The sequence below is a fragment of the Pleurodeles waltl genome, chromosome 10, assembly GCF_031143425.1.
Source record: "Pleurodeles waltl isolate 20211129_DDA chromosome 10, aPleWal1.hap1.20221129, whole genome shotgun sequence".
In the NCBI taxonomy this organism is placed as follows: Eukaryota; Metazoa; Chordata; class Amphibia; order Caudata; family Salamandridae; genus Pleurodeles; species Pleurodeles waltl.
Window position 1 is genome coordinate 1,023,993,638 of NC_090449.1, and position 21,869 is coordinate 1,024,015,506.

General features: G+C 43.7%; 1 protein-coding gene across 2 annotated transcripts in view; it reads left to right on the top strand.

Moving 5' to 3' along the window:
- The window catches only part of SNRK (SNF related kinase), an 87,692-nt gene that overhangs the window by 38,865 nt on the left and 26,958 nt on the right, over positions 1-21,869 (top strand). For both annotated transcript variants that reach the window (XM_069211967.1, XM_069211968.1), the window contains exons 4-5: positions 126-267; positions 14,778-14,990. In XM_069211967.1, coding sequence (XP_069068068.1) covers positions 126-267; positions 14,778-14,990 — 355 coding nt within the window. The remainder of the gene's footprint in view (positions 1-125; positions 268-14,777; positions 14,991-21,869) is intronic.

Below are 21,869 nucleotides of genomic sequence, written 5' to 3' on the forward strand. Positions count from 1 at the left end.
TTTGTGATATTCTTGGGTAAAGCACCCACTTGAAAGATGTATTTATGACCAGAGTTGCTTTAGACTGTGTGCTGTACCTTTTTGTTGTCAATTGCATTTCATTACATATATCCTTTTCTTTTCAGATATATGGAGTCTGGGAGTGATTCTTTTCATGCTGGTATGCGGAACACCTCCATTCCAAGAAGCAAATGACAGCGAGACGTTGACCATGATTATGGACTGTAAATACACAGTGCCACTGCATGTATCCAAAGAATGTAAAGAGTAAGTTGAAGAGCTCTTAATTATATATTCCAATCCTCTGTTGTAACACCAGCACAGATAACCAATAAAATAAAAAAAGGACAATTTGTGTGCCCATGAGGTGTCTTTTAGAGGTCCTGCATGTGCCTTGGGGTCAGAATACCTCTATCCTGACCCCTTATGTGTGTTTTTATTTGTTTTCTTCCCGAGGGCCCAGCAAAGGAACAAAATGGCTTCTTCAACCTTAAGGTTGCGGCCAGCCAATCGGGGCCTTGCTTCTTGCTCGTAGGTGCAGGTACCCGTGGATCCTCGCGGGTATAGGCAAATCCATGTTCCTAGATACAAAAAAGGCTCTTTCTACACATCTACAGATCTTCCTTTCTGCAAATTTTGGTGTAGTTCAGTTTGTACTCGTGTCCAAAGACTGCAAAATCCCCATAGACGTTGCATGGAGAAAAAATGTTTTTTTGGGAATTACTTTCTAGGTACTATAGCAGCTAGAGTATGTAAAACTGACCCATTGTTTGAAGTGTCTGTTCAAAAGCAGACACAAGTCAGTTTGAGAGTGCTAATAATTTCAGGGGCAACAGAATGTGAGCATCACTTTTCATCTCCATACAGATAATAGGGGTAGTTTTAATAGGCTTTGCCTAGATGAGCTACACCAAAACTGAAGAAAGCAGTGAATTTGGGAGGAAGTGTGGTATTTACTGAATTCAAGAATTAAGTAACCAAATCATTCTTTGGTAATATCCTCTCGTTTATAGCTCCTTGCTAAGCCTTTTGAGCACATTATTTTAATAAGTGGCTTCTAGCCTGCATACCTTAGATGAACAACTAGTCAGTAAGCTCTTGTACTTTGAGAATGCCGCTCTCTAAGTTCTGGCACTCCAGAGCTGATAAGGGCCTGTCTTAGGATCCATTGGACTTCGCTAAGGATGTTTGCTGCATAGCTTGTGCAGAGCTCACACGAAGAGCCGAAAATGTCTCTCTGCTTAATATATGTTTATCCCAGGCTTATATACACTTTACTTTCTATCTCAGTTCTTTGTTGATTTTCGTACAATACACAAGATATACCACGTGGTTACTAGAGAAGTCAAATGCATAGGTTTAGAACAGTAGTCAAATGTGGAAAGAAAATTAACATTGAAGTCTTACAGTGATGCTAAATGAAACACCCAGTTTTAAATTGAATAAAAAATGACTGGTATCAACACCAATATTTTTCAGAAGCTTTGTGTTTTTAGTGAACTGATGACACATACCAGCATCCCACTCTGAAAAGTGGTCCAGCTCGAGTGCAGTTCACCATCTGCCACATTTATGGGCAGATCACTATCTTGACCGCAGTCTGATAAAGGGCGTAGTCCGGTGTGGGAAATGTGTACAACCAATTGCTGTTTGAGAGGAAAACTGTTAAGAGGATAGAAACTATGTCTACTATTACATTAGAGAATTCCCCTGTCCTATGTCTGTTAAAGCTAGATGGGGCCCGAAAGTTTGTTCTGAAAATAGGTTCGCAGTTCAGTTATAAAAGGTTTGGCAACCATCTGTAAATGTAGTCACTTTCATTGATGAATATGAATTATACCTAGGGTCTATGCTAGTGGACCTGTAGTGTTAGAAACCTATGCATGCACACTATTAGTATCAGTTTGCCAGAAGGGTCTCCCACCTGGCTCCACGATGTAATGTTACAGGTACCATTAATTAAATAATGACATTGTAAACCACAGAAATGAACAATGATATTGCATTAACGATCCACAGGTAGGACTGTGGTGGGTTAATATGACTGCCATGGCCTCGGCAATAGGTAAGAACCCATCTGTCACATCAACTAATTGTACGAGTGGACGTTTCTTGTTTCTTGGATAGACAGAAGAAAAAAAGCTCCTGTTTCAGGATCTGGATTGGCTTGTCTTTACATAGTGCGATTTCTCGCATCTCTTGTCATTTCAGCTGGTTTAGATTCTTACAGTGGTGCATTTACAGTTTCTGATGTAGCACTTGTAGTCACAGCTGCAACAAGCCTTTATCAGTAATTGATGATAGGTGTAAAACTGGAGGCACTGCAGGACTGTTAGTTCCTGGAATTGTGACTGTTTCAGTGCTGCTCTACGCTTCTTAGGGTCTCCAGAGCTGTGATTCTTCAGAAGTTTGAGACTTTTTGCCATCAGGGGAACACTGAACAGAATCTCCTATATAGTTCTTCTTGATGTGATAAGTTGACACCGTAGTCTTTTTCTTTGCACCTGGGAGTGGTGGCAGGATTATTAGGGATGTGCCTTCTAACCCAAGCACTGGAGCATTTAATCTGTAAAATGGACTGAAGACTTGCTTGTCAGGGATGCGTTCCTGAATTTGCTTTCCTACCTTAGGAAGCCATCTGTCAGTAGTATTTTCTTCAGTGGTGTAGTCAGAGTATTTTTATTGAAGAGTGTTTCTCTAACTTCCTTAATATAACCAGTTCGATCGGGAGACCGTATCAAATGAATCAAGCTTAGACTCTGTTGTATTTATATACTGCACATATTGTTTATGTTGTCATCATTGTGGCTGTATCAGTCTTTGGATCTGCAGTTTAGTTGAAGAGCCAGGTCTTGAGGTCCTTCCTGAATTGCGACAGCGCTGGTGATTGTCAGAGGTGTAGAGGCAGGGAGTTCCAGGTCTTCGCAGTGAGGTAGGAGAAGGATTTTCCTTCATCCGTGGTCTTGCAAATCTGTGGGTTGGTGGCGAGGGACAGGTGGGCGGAGATGTCTGGTGGGAATGTAGAAGGAGAGGTTGCGGTATGCAGGTTCGGCATTGTGGAGGACTTTATAGGCGTGCGTGAGGAACTTGAAGGTAATTCTTTTGTTGATAGATAGCTAGTGCAGGTCTCTCAGGTGGCCGGTGATGCGGCTGCGGCGTGGGATGTTCAGGATGAGTCTGGCTGAGGTGTTCTGGATGTTCTGCAGTTTCTTTAGGCGTTTCTGGGTGGTGCAGACATTGTGTGTGTTACTGTAGTCGAGTCTGCTGCGGATGAGTACATAGGTGACCGTTTTCCTGGATTAATTGGAGATCCACTTGAAGATCTTACAAAGCAGGCAGAGCGTGTGGAAGCAGGACGAAACAGCATTGACTTGGCAGTTGAGAGTGAGGAGTCCAAGATGAAGCTGAGGTTTTGTGTGTGGTCCATGGGTGTGGGTGGGAGAGGGGATTTTGAGCACTGCGGGCCACCAGGAGTCGTCCCAGGCAGAGGGGATGGAGCCCAGGATGAGGACTTCGGTCTTGTCTGAGTTAAGCTTGAGGCAGCTGTCCTTCATCCAGGTGGCGACTGCCTTCATCCCGTTGTGGAAGTTGCTTTTGGTGGCTGTGGGTTCGTCGAGAGAATCAGCAGAGTGTCGTCTAAGTAGGAGACGATGTTCAGTCCTTGGCTTTTGATGATGGCTGCAAGTGAGGCTCAGAGAGCATTCCGGAGGCACTTCACAGCTGATCTCAGAGGGTTAATCTCTGAGTGCTTCCAGTCCTCCTGGAAGGTTGTGGAGTTGATGGTGTGGTAGAGCTCGGGTGCGATGGTGGTGCCGGCTCTGTTGAAGATATGGTGAGGGCAGGGGTCCGAGGGGGCTATTCATGATCCTGAGGGTGTCATCAGAGGTGAGGGTGGTCCAGTTGGGCAAGGTCGGCTGGGATCTGGAGCCATTGGGTGCGGTGGTTGCGGGTGAAGTGAGTGGGTCTTGGGTGGCAAAGCTGGCCTAGATCTTGCAGTGGAAGAAAGTGCCAAGGTTGTCTCGGAGGTTTTGAGAGGGGAGAATGTCTGCTGTCTCTGTGTTGGTTTTGGCGAATTCCTTGACTATGACAAAGAGTTCTTTGCTGTTGTGTTCCTTGGCTGTGATGCGTTCCTGTATGGCTGCTTTCTTTGCTGTTCTGATGAGGTGGTGGTGTGCTGTGATGGTGGTTTTGAAGGCTGCGTGGTCTGCCAAAATCCTGCTCCTCCTTTTTATTTTTTTTCTTGATTTGTCTGCAGGTGAGCTTGGACTCTCAAAGGGCGTGGGAGAACCAGCTGGCTTTCTTGGAGGGCTGCTTATCTGTGGGTTTCCGAGGGGAGCCAGTGTGTTGGCGCAGTTAGGTATCCATCGGTGGAGGTTGCGTGCCGAGGTATTGGCATCCTTGGATGTCATTCGTGGGGTTTTGCTGAGAAAGGTGGTGAGCTGGTCTTCGGTGACCTTGTTGCAGCTTCTGCGAGGATCGCGGTAGGCCTGGTGGCGTACGGTGGGTTTAGTGAGGTCAAGTGGATGCAGTGGTGGTCGGACCAGTGTGGCTGACAGAGATGCTTTTACTTGCAGAGAAGATGGAGTGGAGCATATGTCCTGCTGAGAGGGCTGGAGTTGTGACCAGTTGTTTGAGTCCAATGGTGGTGAGGTTCTCCAGTTAAGGATGAGGTGTTGTGGTCCTTTCTCTAAATCCTTTCAAGCCCCAGTGTGGTAATCCCACATCACAACCTTGCACACAGAATGCCGAATCCGACACAATTAGTGGGGAAATTGATGGATTAGCTTTCTGATGGGCAAGCAAGACGGCATTGATCTTACCTACCTGTGCAGTGGAGTAACCCAAAACTGATGTATCTACAAGCACATTGAGCTTTACATCTTCAAAAACTCCCTGCGCTGCATCACAGACCACATAGTATTTTTGCTCAGTGCCAATTGCAGACCTAGGCCAGGCAGTCCGTATAGAGCACACTCTTGTACCCATGTATGTTATGCAGATTGGTAGAGTACACAATCACCCTGGAGGGTATCCTGGTGCTAAGCAGGTGCGAGTCTGGGCACTCCTACGGCCTAGTGGACTGCTCGAAAAGCCAGGTCTTCAGCTTCTTGTGGAATTCAAAAGTGAGAACAAGGCTTGTGTTGTGGCAGTTCGTTCCATGTGTTAGGAGCGATGTAGGAGAAGGGTTGACCGCATTTCTGGTTTTCTGTATGTGTGAGATTTGTGCAAGTAAGAGTGTGGACAGGTGGACGTTTCTGTAAGGTTTGTGAAGTCCGATGTGATTTTTAAGGTATACTGGGCCAATGTTTTGTAGTGCTTTCAAAGTCTGGGTGAGGAGTGTGAATTTTGCTAGTTTGTGCCAGTGGAGCTCATTCAGATGTAGTGTGATGTGCATTTGGCATGGGAGGTTGAGGGGAGAATCTGACTGCCAAGCTGTTAATGGTCTGGAGCTGTCTGAGTTTTTGTGAGCCCGGCATACAGGGTGTTCCCATAGTCCAGCTTGCTTGTGACTAGGGCATGCATTTTGGTGTTCCAGGTGTTAATTATGAGCTATTTTGGAAAACTACTTTAGCATCTTAAGAGTATGGAAATATGGAGAAGTGATGGCATTGACTTAGGCGGTCATGCCAAGTTTGAGGAGGCGGGTGTCCTAGATCTGTTGGCCAACAGGTGGAGTCCCATGGTGATGCACTCTTCCTGACTATCACGATTTCAGTCTTGTTGGTGTTCAGGTTTAGCCAGTTGGTCTTCATCCGATGGGCGAGTTCGGTCATGCAAACATTGCACTCGATCCAAGTACTGGCTGCCTTTTCTGCAAGGGAGAATTCAGTTGCGTTCCATCAGCATAGGAGAAGACTTTGATATCGTGAGAATGGTTGATGCGGGCTAGAGGTATTATGGATGTGTTGAAGAAGGTCGGACGTAGGTAGGATCCTTGTGGAACTCCACAGATGATGGTGCAGGATTTTGAGTTATACGATGCCAGGGTGACTGACTGGGTCCTTCAAGTGAAAAAGAGCAGATCCATTGAATTGCATGCCTTGGAATTCCCTTGACATGTAGGCGTTGAATGGGGTGGGAGACTATCAAATGCTGTGGAGATGTCCTGGAAGATGAAAGCTGCTGTGTGTCCTTTGTCCAGAATCATGCAAATGTCATCCATGGCAGTGATTCAGGCACTCAGAATGGGTGTGAGTATGGTGCTGATGGGTTGCAGTCCTCTGGAGTAGGCGTGGTGGGGGCAGGGTTCCGATGGGGCCCCTGAGGGGATGGCGTCCTGGTGGCAGCAGTTTCTTCTGAGGTGGAGATGGGCCATGTGGTTAGCATTGGTTCTATAAATAAGATAACGAGGCGTTTGACAAGGTCTATTGGGTTTGATTGTGGGCTGAAGTGGATGTGGAGTTTGCGTAATATATGTGGAGTTTGCGTGATTGCTTGTTAATGCGGTTAGAAAAATCACGTGTCATAACTGTAGAATTATATTCAGATTTACAATTGAACTTGTGTTGCTACCCAGTGCAAACATTGGAAACATTATGCCCACACTGTAGATGTACTTGCTTTCATAGCAGCCGCCTCAACCATAGGTATTTGGGAACCTTTGACAATATGCATTGCTTAAGCCTGAAGGCACTCAATAAAATGGACTATCTGAATTGCTTTGAGAATTTTCTCACTCCGATTTAATCATTCCTCTGCAGTAGAATATAAAAGTGATACCGTTCCCAGATATGCAGCTGGTACATTTATGACACTCGATGAACTTAACTTCAGCACAAACGTTTCTTGACACAGCTTGTTTTCAGAACATTATTGGTTGGAAGAAGTGATTTCGCAAGCACAGCATGCAAACTGTTCTTCAAAATATGCTACTTGTTGTTCCTGCATACTATCTCTCAGTTCCTGATCTTCAACAAGGGCCGTGCACGATTCTCATAATCACTCATTTACGCAAAATGCAAATCTGCCATTTCACGCTATATTTTAGTGCGAAATGCTTCCTCTCGTTTTTTTTTTTTTAATACACCAGGCTTGGTATAATTCTAGCTGCCCATCTTGACCAAGGTTTAACAGTTTGGGCAGAAAACCTTATTTCTCTGAACCCTCGGTTCCCCTGTTCATCAAAACCTGTTGTATTAGAACCAGGTCAAATATCCGAAGGGAGCAATTTCTCTCTTAAAACCAAAAAAAAAAGCCTGAGCATTTTATATTCACGTCTCTGTACTCCTAGCCTGATTTCTAAGGCCTTCAATTACAGTTAACCGGATCTCCCTTTGTTCTGCTCATAGATTCTTAAGGAAGTGGAAAAGTTTCTTTTTTAGAACAAAGTATACTTCCCAGAAGAACTGTTTATTTTCTAAGAGCCTTTATATTTTTTTGTGTCTGAACTAAACGGCTACTTTCTTTTAATTAGTCAAATGTGTGTTCATATTTTATTTGACATCTTTCCCTAATGCATACACAGAGAAAACATTTTCATGCTCTCCTTATTCTTCTTTTAATCCTTGCGAAGCGTTTCGTACAAATGCATACCCATAGCAATGGTTCTTTGGCGTTCTCTTCCTGTACTCGTGACATCAGTCCTCTGCCAGAGTCCTTTGATACTTTAGAGTTACTTCCTGCTTCTAAAAAAAGAAATGCGGTTATGCTTTAGCAGGAGTTTGAAAGCAATGTGATCTCTTTTTCACATTGGTTGTTTTTTCATGCTTTTTAAAAAGTCAAATATTGTTTCGAGAAAGTGTTCAGATGCATTTCGTTCTCAGGAAATCCATCTCAAACTTTTTTTTTTTACTTTGCATCAGATAGATTCCTGCTGGGCATGTAATGTAATCCAGACAAAATTGATCTCTTATCATTCTTCCCCTGCGATACTGGGTTTGTTGTTGCCATCAGGCCTGCTGTTTGTGTATGCATACATAGAGCTGTAGTGGTATTTAAAATTGAATTGAAAGAGTGCTTCGATCCCAAGTTTATGTGAAGGGGATTTTCGGGAGTCTGACCCAGCTCTGTGCAGTATAGGGCACCTCTCTTTATACTGTACAGTGTCTCCCAAGCATGTTGTGTCATAAATTGTCTATTGCGATGAATACCAACTTTTAACCAGGGTATTCCCAAGCAGACCGAGTTCCGTGTTATTGCTGCCTATCAATAATCTGACAGTTATTTGCACGGCACCCAACTATATATCCATTACTCCATTCTGGATGAAATACAATCTATAATCTCATGGTAGACCCACACCTCATGTGGATTAGGCTTGGCCTGCACACCCTCTTTCAAGCCTCTCTAGTAATCTATTTCAGAAGCATGGGACTATTAAGATGCAGTCATGCTGGGGGGGAAGACATTTACTGATCTATGAAGCTTATTCTCCAGTATCTCTTACCTTGGTGTTCTGCCACTTGTATCTCCGAGTCATTCACCAAAAAGGAATTTAAGATAGCCCATGAGTACTTTTCACCATTCTGTGACCGAAAGGAGGTGAACTTTTCAAATTTTTAAAATTACTTAATAGTATATTGATGACACCAGTGGAAAATATAGCCTACAACCTTTGGCCTGATAATGACCTCACAATAAGTGGCAAGAGATACCAAGGCATTTGAAGAAAGGCCTCCGACCCAGATGTCATAATGGGAAATTAATATCCGTAAACAAGCATTGTGGTCTGTTGCTAGTTTTAACCTCACGAACACGTATCTTCATCAGCAGATATTCCTGCCTAGTGCACTGCTGTCCTTTGGGATCACCAGCAATATCTGCAAGGAATGCCTTTCCGAACAATACACAGGGTATTTCTTTTCATGGAGCTGGGTTTCATCTTGTAACCAGTTCAGTTGCAGCTTCCCTATAAGCGGTAGGATGACTGAGAGAACTGTTTGTTGAAAGGGGAGTAGATTAGCTCTTAAATCAGTAGGTTTGTCAAGTTAGCAATTGCAACGTATCGTGTGATCGCTGAAATCCATGTCGCTTAGAACAAAAGGGCTGAACTGAATTGTGCAATTACATTTCAAAAGTGACAGTGTTCCAGCGTGTGAAAGAGAAACAAAGTTATTCTGGAAGACTTGCCTGAAATTGGATTTGTTGTTAAAAAAAAAAATCTGCTATTCTAGTAAGGATCCATTTGCTGGAGAATCATCAATGCCACAGGCAAATGCATCTTCATCTTCCCCAAATGGGCTTGAATGGTTGATGGTGACTCCATCCTATCGAAGGCTAGAGCTAATATAGTCATGAACTTTTAACCTTCTCTTCTTTATTCCTTATTCACTACCATTATGTAATTGAGTTTTAAGATCCTCCTTGCCACCTGGTGCATGGTAAAATCCAGTAAAATTATAACTAATCCATCAGGATTGATTGGATCTGGCATTTGTTAATGTTTTTATTACATGAGTATGTAGTGTATTGCAAGCTGTGGAGAATCTGGTTTGGACCTGAGCCAAGACACAAACTGAAGCCCCACTGGTCTACACCAGTGTGTGATGTTGTCAAGCTGGGAGCTGATGCAACCATCATTAGGTCTCTGTGTGATTTCACTTTGTGGCTAAAAATCCTGCACACACAATGCCCCACTGCATTCTTGTTGGGGAAGTCCTTGCTGCGTCAATGGTAGTCTGCTGTGTTTGAACCCTTATGTAGTTCCCCTTGACCAATCATTCTTATTCTGGGTTCATACTCCCTTTCAATGTTTTACACCCGTATAAAACTAGGTGGCCTCCTAGTGTCGAAGGCATGCTTTAGTCTGACGATGGTGTTCTGTATCAGTCTCCTATTCATATGTTGGACTATATTCCATTCTTGCTGTAGGTCTCGCGTTTTACAGCCTTTTAAGAAGTTAAACCTTTCTATCGAATTTCATCTTACAGTAAACCAAGATGTCCTGAGGTTTCACCTTTGATGGCTGCTTCTTGAATAAAAAACTAAACCTTTTCCTAAAAATGAAATGGGGAAATCTGCCTTTGCCAATGCTAAAATCTTTTAAATGGGTCTGATTCTGCTGAATGATATAGGTATAGTAAAATCATTGCTCTAGGTGCGTTCCTTTTTCTGTATGTAACCAGTTCTTCAATTGCATGGCCTCTCAGCGCATGGGTTCACTGGATTTTTCCCTTCATCTTTGCGATTTCATTCAAACCACAGTCTTGATTACCGAGGGCCCACTTGTTATGAGCATTGGAAAGATGTTGTGTGTTACTGTGACTGGCATTGCAATCAAGGAGGGGTCAGATTGGTTGGTCCTTGTCCAAACCAGTGTATCTAGTGGAAGTCCCAATCGTGTGTGGAATGGTTGGGTGTGAATCCAGATGTGTCGATCGTGTGGTTGGTGAGTGGAACCACAGAACATCTCTGTTTGGTATCAGACTTTTGGAATCGGCTGTCCATTGCCACTGTAGCAAACCTTCCATGCCCGACCGCCCCCTGGCCAGGCAGCAGACTACTGATCCCCCAGGTTGGAAGGAGTGAGGTTTCAAATACAGCACCTGTTGTTCTCTAGATGGCCTCTCTGCGCTAAGGCAAAATGTAGGTGATTCTGCAATGTATAGGGATGAGAGTCCTGTAGACTCCAAACTCCCGCTACATAATAAGATTAAATAAAGTATGTTTGTATCACTTGCTTACAGACATGGGGCCTGATTTAGAGTTTGGCGGACGGGTTACCCCATCAGAAACATGATGGATATCCCGCCCTCCGAAATGTAAATCCCATTATATCCTGTGGGATTTATATTTTAGCGTACAGGTTACAATCCCTCCGCCAGACTCTAAATCAGGTGGTTAGTCTTCAAAGCATGCCATATAAACCTACATGTGTGCTGCATGAAACATGCCACTGTTTCTCAGCTGGGATTCTAAATCTCACCGCCCTTGATTTGGAACAATGTACTGCGCAGTCTCTGTACTGCGACTTCCATTTCGCAAGTATGCCTGCAGCAGACACCCCAACCTATTCAGCTTTCTTAGAATTTACAGTAGCAGCAAAGATGCGACTTGTCTCCGACACTGTCTGGCATCAGGAAACTTCGATGGGGATATACAAAGCAAGATTTGGCAATGCCTGTCTGTTCCCTTTGTTATAGTAAAAAGCATTTAGTTGTTTACTGGCAAGAGTAACTGCGCCCAGATGAGTGCCATGTTTCTTTTGAGAACGCTACTAGGTTGGTGGAATTACTCATCCATACACTATATAATGTAATCATACAGCGTGCAATCAGGATCTGTAATGTGACTGTGAGGTTGGGCAGGTCAGTGTGCATTTTCACCTTAGTACTGTCAGTGTCTCCTGCCATGTGTGTAGTGTACGAGGTTAAATAGTTTGTGCTCGTTAAGGGTGCCCAGCGATATGGTGAGCAGCACCAGATTCTGCTGTATCAGTTTTAAGTGTAATGGTCTTCAGCAGGTTCATAGCCACGGATCCATTTTTTAGTGGTACTTGGCCCAAAGGAAAACCTGCAGCATAAAAGGAGTGATGGCTGGACAGTGGCATGGTTCTCTTCCACAACATATTTTAAAAACAAGCATTAACAAGGCCAATAGGTCTTGCTTATGTGAGATCCGTTGGTTTTATCAATTTTTGTTTTTGATATGTTGTACAGCATTGCGGCAGCTTTGCACTAATGGTTGAAGGTTAAAATTAGAACAAAAAAAGAAAAGCCCTGTGATGCGACCCACATTGACTCAGAGCACTTTTTTATAAATAAATACTTTCAACCATGCTGCTGTACAGCATGGCTAAAAAAATAACAGATAAAGACAATAGATCTCGCATAGGCGAGACGATGTTGAATTTGCTGAAGCTTGTTAAATATGCTTTTGCCTTTTGAAATTATTTGAGAGCAATCGAGGAGCAAACACTTGGAAGAACACACATTTGCAAAGACAATAAGTCTCGCTTATGCAAGCACTATTGGCTTTCACAATGTGTTTTAGCCATGTTGTACACAGCATACCTGCTGTTCGGCATGGCTAAAAGTTAGTGGAGTAGAGGAGAGTCGCGTGGAGTGTCATACTGTGGAATGACGAGTGGAGTAAAGTGTTGTGGAGTGGCAGAGAGTATCTTGTATTGGAGTGGCATAGTGTGGAGTCACGTAGAGTGGCATACACTAGTGGAATAGACTAGAGTGGACTGGTGTAGTGTGCATCGGTGTAGAGTTTTGCAGAGTATAGTGGCATTGAATTCACCAACATACAGTGCAGCGTCGTTGAATGCAGTGGTCTAGATTAGTGGCGTGGTGAGGAGGAGAGTGGCATGGCGTAGAGTGCAGTGTTGCAGAGGAGTGTGTCCGTGCAGTTGAGAAGATTAGAGTGGCTTAGAGTGCAGTGACAGAGTACAGTGATGTAGAGTGCAGTGGCATAGACTGGGGTGGTGTAGTCAGTGGCATGGAGTGGTGCAGGGTAGAGTGCACGGGCATAGAGTGTAATGGCAGAGTAAAGTTTTGTAAAGTGCAGAGGCATAGAGTGCAGTGGTGCATAATAGATAAGAGTGGCGTACAGTGGATTGGCATATAGTGCAGGGGCTTTGAGTTGAGTGTTAGAGTGTATTGGAATAGAGTGCAGTGTTGTAGAGCACAGCGGCAAAGAATGTAGTTGTGCAGAGTAGATTGGTGTGGCCTAGACTGGAGTGGTGTAGAGTGCAGTGGCAAAAAGTGGAGTGGTGTAGTGTAGAGTGGTGATTAGTGCACTGGCATAGAATAGAGGCACAGGGTAGAGTGAAGCGGGATAGACTGCTGTGCCGTCGAGAAGAGTAGTGCTGTGGAGTGGTGCAGGATAGAGTGGAGTATTCATGGTGTGGTAGCGCCCTGCCATTACAGACAACGCATTTTCAATTGAAAGGACCATTACATTTGCACAGGCATAGAGTTTCACTAATCTATACAGGGCACAGATGAAAATGTGGGGAAATTGCATGGCATATGATAATTTGTTTTCATCATATTAAAGTATTTGTTTCCAACACTCTTCGGAAATAACAACATATGCTTCATTATGTTCCTAAAATATATATCCTAAAATACTTACACAGTTCATTTACATGTTGTCGTGTGCTAGAAAAAGCCTCTTTCCTACCCCCAGTGTCCAGAAAGATTGTCACATAAATCCTCTCACTTTAAAGTCAGAGAAAGAAAAGTAAACAAACACCCTCGGAAGACAGTACCTGACATTCTACCTCATTCTTTGAATGCACAGCAAATCTGATGAGATAAGAACAAGATTTGCGGGCCTGTTATCAGAAAAGGAGCAGTCGAAAGGACACTGTAAATGAGGTTTTTGGCAAGGGAAGGACCGAACTCAGGCTGGACAGCCTAAAACAAATCAAGCCAGCAAATGGAAAGCAAGAAAATGTGAGTTACAAACCACAAAGCTAATGGCAAGCAAGGTGCAGAATGCGTTTCTAGGTCAACTTTCTGAATATCCCCAAGATGTTGTTAGCAAACCGGACAGCTGCTCTGTCTGGTCGGCTGCGACCTAAAAAGGATAGGATGGATGAGGGTCAGTGTCTGATTCCTTGATCACCACCCCTAATCATCGAGTTAATAAGTCTGAATAGTTCATTTTTTAGTTCCTTACTGAATAATAAGTGGTCCAGCTCAAATTTCAGGATGGTGTTGTGGCACTTTCCAGTCTCATTCATGGTTGTTGATTTATAAGGGGAGAATCTAAAGAGCTGCAGTTTCTAGCTCGAGTGTAGTGCCCCAGTAAACTGCAAGGGAAGTGCCAAGGACCTTGGATTCGATCCCGAGTTTGGGTGAAAGACATTGGAGCGCTATCGCAGCCGGCCTGGTATCATCTTTGTGGAATTTAGGCACAGCCTGCCTGCCTGGCTCTGTAGCCCGGTACTGAGTTTCTTAGGAAGTGCTTTGTAGATGTTGAAGTAGTGTAGATGCCATGGCAGGGGCTCTTGTCAACTCCACCCTAAAATTGGCTGGAAGAAGTTAAATCATTTTGTATTACAAGAACTGTATGTTGCCAACCTTGACTGCTATGTTATTTGAGCCACCGAAAGTGAAAGTTCAGAGTCAAATAGTTTTCACGGAGCCTTATCGTTTTGTGGATTGTTAGACCTTGTGGGCCAAAGGACTGGGGTCAGTTGCTTCCATTACAAGGATCTTGGTAATACATTTTAGTGGTACAACGATACTGGCGCTTACCTGGATTCCTTGAGTTCAGTGATGGTGCCTAATCACATTACAGCTCAGGTGTGGATTATTACAGGCACCTTTTCCTTTGAATTCTGCCAATTTATGACTACTTAAGAATATTTGGATAGTGGCATAGTTCCCTCTGCCACTGTGTGGGAACGGGCTATGTGACTGACACTGCCATCCAGACAAAATTGTTTTGCAGGTGATTGGACTGCCTGCGTGAATAAATTCTACTAATTGAAAGCCTGTAAGTAATCTTAGTCTTTGCAGAACCAAACGGGCTGCAGTGAGTCATCTTTTGAGGAATTCATCTCCCTAGCATTAGTCCTGGCACAAAGCCTTGGGGAAACCAGTGGATGTATGAGGTTGCTCAGAAGCTTGTAAAAAATTAGATATAACATAATGCACAACTAATTTGTTAAGCAGCCAAAAGTGAATTAAATATTTTCCCCTTTGACTGTTAAATGTACATTTTTAGTCTATTGTAGTTTGTACAATAATGCAATTGGTAACTTTTAAATGCGATTTGTTAGATGCATGTTCACCATTAGGAGTGCTTGCTTGCATCCACATTGCAAGCAACAATCTTGTTTTCGTAACCGCAATGCTGACATACATTTACTTTTTTTCTAGTCTAATCACTCGAATGTTGCAAAGAGACCCAAAGAGGCGAGCGTCTTTGGAAGAAATTGAGAACCATCCGTGGCTTCAAGGGGTCGATCCTTCCCCTGCAACAAAATATAACATCCCGCTTGTTTCATACAAGAACCTTTCAGAGGAAGAGCACAACAGTATAATACAGCGCATGGTCCTTGGGGATATTGCAGACCGTGATAGTATCATAGAGTAAGTTAGCTGTCTAATTGTCATTGTAAATGCTGCTTGCAAAAATCATAATATAGTTGTTTATTCCTGTGTCTTATGGTCCTTCGACATATGTATGAAAAAGTCTTTAATATTGGCTTTTGTGGATTAAATATTCATGTGATTCAGACCAAAACCGCCTTGTCAATCACTTTCCACTTGAATAGTGTCAACAGATTTTCAAAATGAATGACGTTCGCCAAGTTTTTACTTTCTGAATGTCGTTCATGTTGAAAAATGTTTTACAAGTTATTTTTCTAGTGATTATTATTATTTTTTTTTAATATCTCCGTCCAAGTTTCATCAAGTATGGGACCCTGAGCCACCTATTATTTCAGGGCCTTCTTGATGGAGTCCTCGTAACGCCTCTGTACTTCCAGTTGGCATGAGCTCATTTCCTGGTAAGGAAAGAGTTTCCTCCCTGCCCCCAGTGAGCCTTTTCATTTTATATGCTAGGAGAAGGAATCAAATCACCAATTACTTTTATATAAGGAAATGTGCTCAGAACTACCCATTTGTATATAATTTTAGTAATTCTGGAGTTTACTTAAGCAATACTAGTCCGCCTTTTTATGATTTCACATAATTTGTATTTTAATGCATGTTTGACTTTTTTCCTAACCATCTTCTGAAAGAATGCTAGGATTGAAGAACAGCCAGTTCTATATCTTCGATATACCCCCCCCCCCCCCACCACCCATATCCTCCTGTTCAACCCCTAGTTCCCAAATTAATGCAATAAAACCCACAGCCTGGTTTTCGCTTGATGAGACAACTACAGTTCCTGAAGGCAGGGTGCTTCTGGCTAAAGGCCCTCCTGACTGACTGAAGGTGTCACAATAATGTGGGGCAACTTTGTAGCACTTCATTCACCTGTGAAGATTGTCTCCGAAAGGTGAGTAGACTTGAAGCAGTCTATTTCATGTCCTCATCCTCATTAGCAGACTCTCTGTACTATCAAAATAGTCGGTCACATGACCTGTAAAATGCAGGTGAGGTAAGTAAGGGTCGGTCACTTGTCAGATTTGCTTCTGAAAGGTTTGTAGTGCTGGTACAGGTCACTGAAAGATTTTCTGGGCAGGGAGTAATTTACAAGTCCAAAATACCTCTAAATTTCTGGCTGAGCAGAGGAAGAAAGTGTCATGTATCGATCTTCATCAGAAGGGTTCATAGAATTCGGGCATAGCTAATCGTGTGCCATGCACCCTCCAATATCTGACTCAGTCAATGTCACCACTACTGCTGCTACACATGTTGAAAATTAGTTAAATATAACACCACATAAATGATGTATTTGCAGAGCCCAAAGGGTCTCTTTACACTATTCACCATTAATAGATCATTCTTGCTACCCGTTTCAATGGTACATGTTTATTAACCAAAGAAGGATTAAAGGTTGCTGAGATTTCAACCTTTGACCACTGTTTCAAACACATATTCCTACAGCGGATGCATCAGTCGACTGAGGTAAATCATAAACATTTTACTAGACCTGCAGGTTGAGTAACTTGAATACTCTTCTCTACCTAACTGATCTACTTGTGATCCTAGCCAAATATTTTATTTTCCAGTCTCCTTTTTCTTCATTCTCGCTTGAGTGCACCTTCATGTATGTGAGTTCAGCATTTCTGCTGTTAAAAAAAAATCTTTTGTTTGATCAAATAGACTAAACATTTGCTCCATGTATAATAAAAATCTAGCCCACTTATAGGGTACATATGATCCATGACTTACCTCTTAGTTTACTAATAACATTGCCACAAGGGCAGGAGTGTTACTCAGTTTGGTTAAGCACACACTTTTAATATATATATATTACAAAGCATGATGTGGTAGCACACTCATTTATAGACAGTAAATTTCCCAAAAATGTCCCACCAACTTGCAGCTTCACTAATAAAACTATATAGTGTATTAACAATAATTTGTGAAAATTAGGTTTCAGAAACCCAGTTATCATTTGCACATCACCAAGTAAAGTGTTCTGATTTGTCTTCATCCTATTAAAATATTTTTGAAATCACATAGAAGTACAAAAAATGAGCTTTCACAACTACAGAAATATATTTTGAAATGTTTGTACAGTTAACTTAGTTATTTAAATGTTGTGTGTTAGGAAAAACCTACACAGACCTTACAAAATCCTGGAACTCTGCAGTCCGAATGAAAAATAATTGTAAGAAGACGAACTGACCTTTAACCTCTGTCTTTGAACACAGAGTAAATATGTCAAGATAATAGCAAGATTTAAAGGTGCCTTTACCACCTGGTTTTTGTCAACCCATTATACGGGGCAAGTAACTCATAAAAATAGCTCGACCTAATAAAATATGACTCGCCATAGCAAGAGGGCGAGTAGATATTTCGAGTTTTCCATGGTTGGGCAAATGTTTTTCCTCGGCAGTCCAGGTGAATTAACCCCCCCCCCCCCCCCCCCCTCACCCCCATCTCAGTGGGCTCTGTCTGGTCTTACACCCAGGTACACCTGTGCACTGCTTGTACTCTATAAGGGTTTGCTCCCTGGTCAGTGTCCCAATTTATTTTGGGAGGCAAGTGGTGTTTTAACTCGTATGAATCCCGGCCAGAGGTGGCAGACTGTGGGGCAGCTGGAATTATAATTGTATTATTCCGTGATCTGTGGGCTTCTCAAACTTCAGAATATCCCGTGGAGGAAATTACACGTTGGTTGCGGATATAGTGCAGTGTATAAAATGCAAGAGTGGTGGAAGCACCCTCAGGTGGTTGGAGAACTGATTTGCAAAACTGCAGTCTTGCTTCAGTATTTAGATGTGCTGCTGAATAAGGAAATAGAACAGAGTTAAGCATAACAGATATTAACCAGTTTAGCCACTTAGAGGGAAAGCAAAGGCCCAGATCTGAAAGAGAGTTGGTGATAGTTAACTGGCAGCTGCTGGAGCAACGAAGAAAGAAGAGTCACGACGTGTGGCAAATTACTGTTTTATCCATACAGGACTTCTGATTGACTGACCTTGTTACTTCCAGTTTCCCTAGTGTTCATGGGAAAGTTAATTCTTGATTTAATGTTGAAAATGGCTGCTGGATAGATAAAGATAAGCATAATCCTCACCTCCTGTTAGAGAATCAGAAGAGCAGCTGAGGGGGTCATGCATGAACCAAAGGAGTGATTAGTACTATAACCAACAAGCATATTAGCTACGCAAATCCAGGGTTGAGGCAGCTCAGGGGTAACACCTATCATGTACACAAGCTGTCTTATGAGCACTTCATTCTTCATATAGTCAGACACCCCATCACAACTACATGAACGTACCACAGAGAGCCCTTAGGCTGTCTTCCTGCTGGGGTGCTGGTAAAAAGGCCTGCGCCCCACTACCATACCCATCTGCCGCCATCCATTAGTGTAATGCCGCCCATTTTTAAAAGTGTTACCATTTTGGGTTACTCCCATTGCTTAATAAATAAATGTATGGACCCAAAGTTTCTCTTATAAACTTGCAGTGGATTGCTATTGTTGAAGATTCTAAGGCTGCTTAGTATTGATTTTACCCCATACCTCTTTCTTCCATGACCCCAAAGTCCCTGTCTATCTCAGGCTTGCAGGTTATTTTCATTATTGCCTTTACACTTTCACTGTTTTCTCCATTTGCCTTCATACTTCATTATTTCTTTTGTACTTCTCTCTCTTGCACTGGGTCAGATTATGAAAAATAAGTCTTGATCTTTGAAACTGAGTGCTAGAGCCCACCACCAGCACCCAATGACTCTATTAAGCCACAATGTATTACATTTTAGCAAACCGATTCTGGCACTCTGCTTGTGAGAATAATTTAGCACACATGTGAGGAGATTTGTGATGCAGGGTTCTTGAACAAAATAACATACTGAATCTGCCAGAATGATAGTGAGGACCAGGGGGCCTTTTTACTGTGCAGTGCACTTCCTCCTGATTAGAATGTACAAAGTTAGTACTTTGGTTGACCTGGTTTCCCCTAAAACCCCCGCAACAGAGTAAATCTTTGCTCTATCCAGCTAATAGTTTTACTTCAGTTCAGGACTTTGGAAAGAGACCCCTATATACCCCTGCCCCCATCAAGATCCCCCGCTCCCCCCACTCTGCCAGTCACCAAACTGTGTCAGAGGGGGCTGTGCCATTTGCTTCCGTTCTGTGGGGGCTCTGAGCTGGGATTTCCCTCTTGTGTGTGGCCGAACAAGATAGGGGTACCCGCGGTGGAAAAGTGAAGGGCTGACCATGTGCTCCCAACTACGGCGCTCCCTCTGGCCCTGCGTTGATTTGCTTAGATACCCTGCTGGTAACCACTAGAGCTGGAACCCCCTCCCTGCACTGGTGCCTAGCCGACCGCAGTGTGGGTGCACAACAAGCAAAGGAGCAAGATTTGCCTGGAGCCGGGCCGCTTTGGTTTGCGGAGGAATACAGGCCAGAGTCGGTGTCCCTGGGGCTCAGTGAACCAAGGTGAGTAGGGAGGAGAGGTAGAGCATGGTGGCACCTGCCTGGATCCCCGGTGAGTGCCCTGACACAGAGGACTGTTTCATAGGGTACCTGGCAGCCAGGTGATCGGACTGCTGCACTGGTCTGTATCGAGGAGCGCCTGGGGATGGGTGTCCTCGATCTGGAGGCCAAAGACAAAATCCCTGGTAGGTATGGTGGTGGGCCTGGACTGAACTGTGGGACATTGCTCACTTTAAGGCAGTTGGCTTGCCTACCCCAGGACAATTTTACGAGGGGGGGTGATGTTTGTTGCTGGAGCATTCCGGCCTGGCTGGCGGACCCAATAAATGTGGATCGCAACTATTAGAGATGATTGATGAATTGAAAACCTGTGTCTACAACTAGCGAAACATTAACACTCTTTTGGAAACCTATTACTCCACATTATACACACGCCATCCACATACAGCCTTTAATCTTTCTCTCACCAGATATGGCAGAGGCATTGGGTGCCGACATATAGTTAGGAGGGGTGTCAGTGTCAATTAAACCTATAGCATGGATTAAGTTAGCGGGCTCTGATGGTCTCCCGATGGAATTTTATGCTGCTTGTGTTGACTAACTGACCCCACACCTGACTGAAGTTGATCAACAGGCAAAGACTGACCGTGTTCTACCCCTACCACGATAGAGGCTTCGATAATCTCCTTTAAACCGAGACAGCTGCCACATGATATGACTGTCTGTAGGCTACTGTTGATGTTAAACTAGACCTTGATTACAACATCCTAAGCCGGATCTTAGCAGCACGGATGCTGCCACATTTTTATCTGCTAATAGAGACCACAGCGGAACACATATATGAATATTAGGAGGTTAACAACGATGCTGCATGGGCTACAAATGAGGACCTAATGTTGATGTCTGTGGGCATCGAAAGGGCCTTTGATAGGTTTGACTGAGACTACCTATATGCAGTCATGCACAAAATGGGTCTGGCCGGCGGGTTTATTACCTGGACCAGATTTATATATATGGACCCCACAGGGAAGGGTTAAAAGGTGGGTATAATCTCAGACGTGTACCGAGTGGAAAGAGTCTTGGCAGTCCTTCATCCCCCAGTATCATTTGCTATTGCGGTGGAGCCCCTGGCATGTAGTGCACGGCAAGGTACATTTTATGAGGGTATAATACTCCGAGGTGATGTTTACCACCAGTTATGCAGATGACATGCTGATTTTCCTCAAAGACTATCGAGCTGACATCCATGGGGCCTCCTGCCACCTTCAGGACTTTAGGAATATATCAGGCCTGCGAGTAAACTGGCAGATGACTAACGTGTTTTCCCTGCGTCCCATGCCTGAGGGCAACTCTTCCCTTGCGGCGGTTAACGGGGAAACCATAACCTTCCACTATTTGGGAGCTCTGCTGGACAGAACCAGACCTACTAGAAGGTAGCATAGGTAGCACTCTTCTGGCGCTCCGCAGTAGGAAAAAATCTGTAAATCGCCCCCACTATCTGTAGCGCGGTGAGTGACAGTTGCTAAAATGATAACCTTTCCAAGATTGCTATATCATTTTACCACCTTATCTGCTATAATCCCCACTGGTAAATTCCGGGGCGCATGCTCGTAACTTGTTGATCTAATTTGGAAGACAGGGAGATGCCAAGTGGCGTTTACAAAACTGCAGCAGCCGGTGCAGGATGGTGTCTTGGCGGCTCCGGTTTTGAGGCGTACTACCTGGCGGCTCAGCTGCAGTGGGTAAGTAGATGGTACACTAAAAGCATGTGGTGCAATGCACCGGAGGAACGGATACCCCTATCGTTCAGTGGCTGATTCAACTCTTGTTGGAGCCCAAATGCCTTAAGGTGGAACTTCATAACCTGCAGCCAGTTGCCAGGTATTGTTGGCTGCGGTATCTACAGAAGGCCCAACTCCAAGGTACCTACTCCGTACTGCCCTAGCCTACCCTTACGTTGGTTGGCTTGTTTCCTCTGGGAGGATGCTACAGGTAACCTGGGGGACTGGTTGGCCTTAGATGTGGGGACAGTCGAGGTTCTCTCACGAGTTAGAAGTCACATGTGACTTACCGGCAGCCCAAATCCTCTTCTTTGAAACGTTAACTGCAACACTGAGGCAGAATTCACAGAACGGGCAGGCCGAACCTAAAGTATTACAGGGTTGACATACTATCTACAGCTCCTCCCGCAAACATAAGACAATCACAGGACTAAATGATGCATTTCGGGGAGACACCTGCACCCTACTCCATAGCTTTAGAGACACATGGGCGATGGATGTACGCATCTCTATATCTGACGTGGACTGGTCGAAAATAACTGGCTGGCATTCCCCGCGTGTTTAGAAATGCTTGCTTTAACCTAATCAATTTTTATTATATCCCTAGAGCATACCTTATCCCCAGTAGAA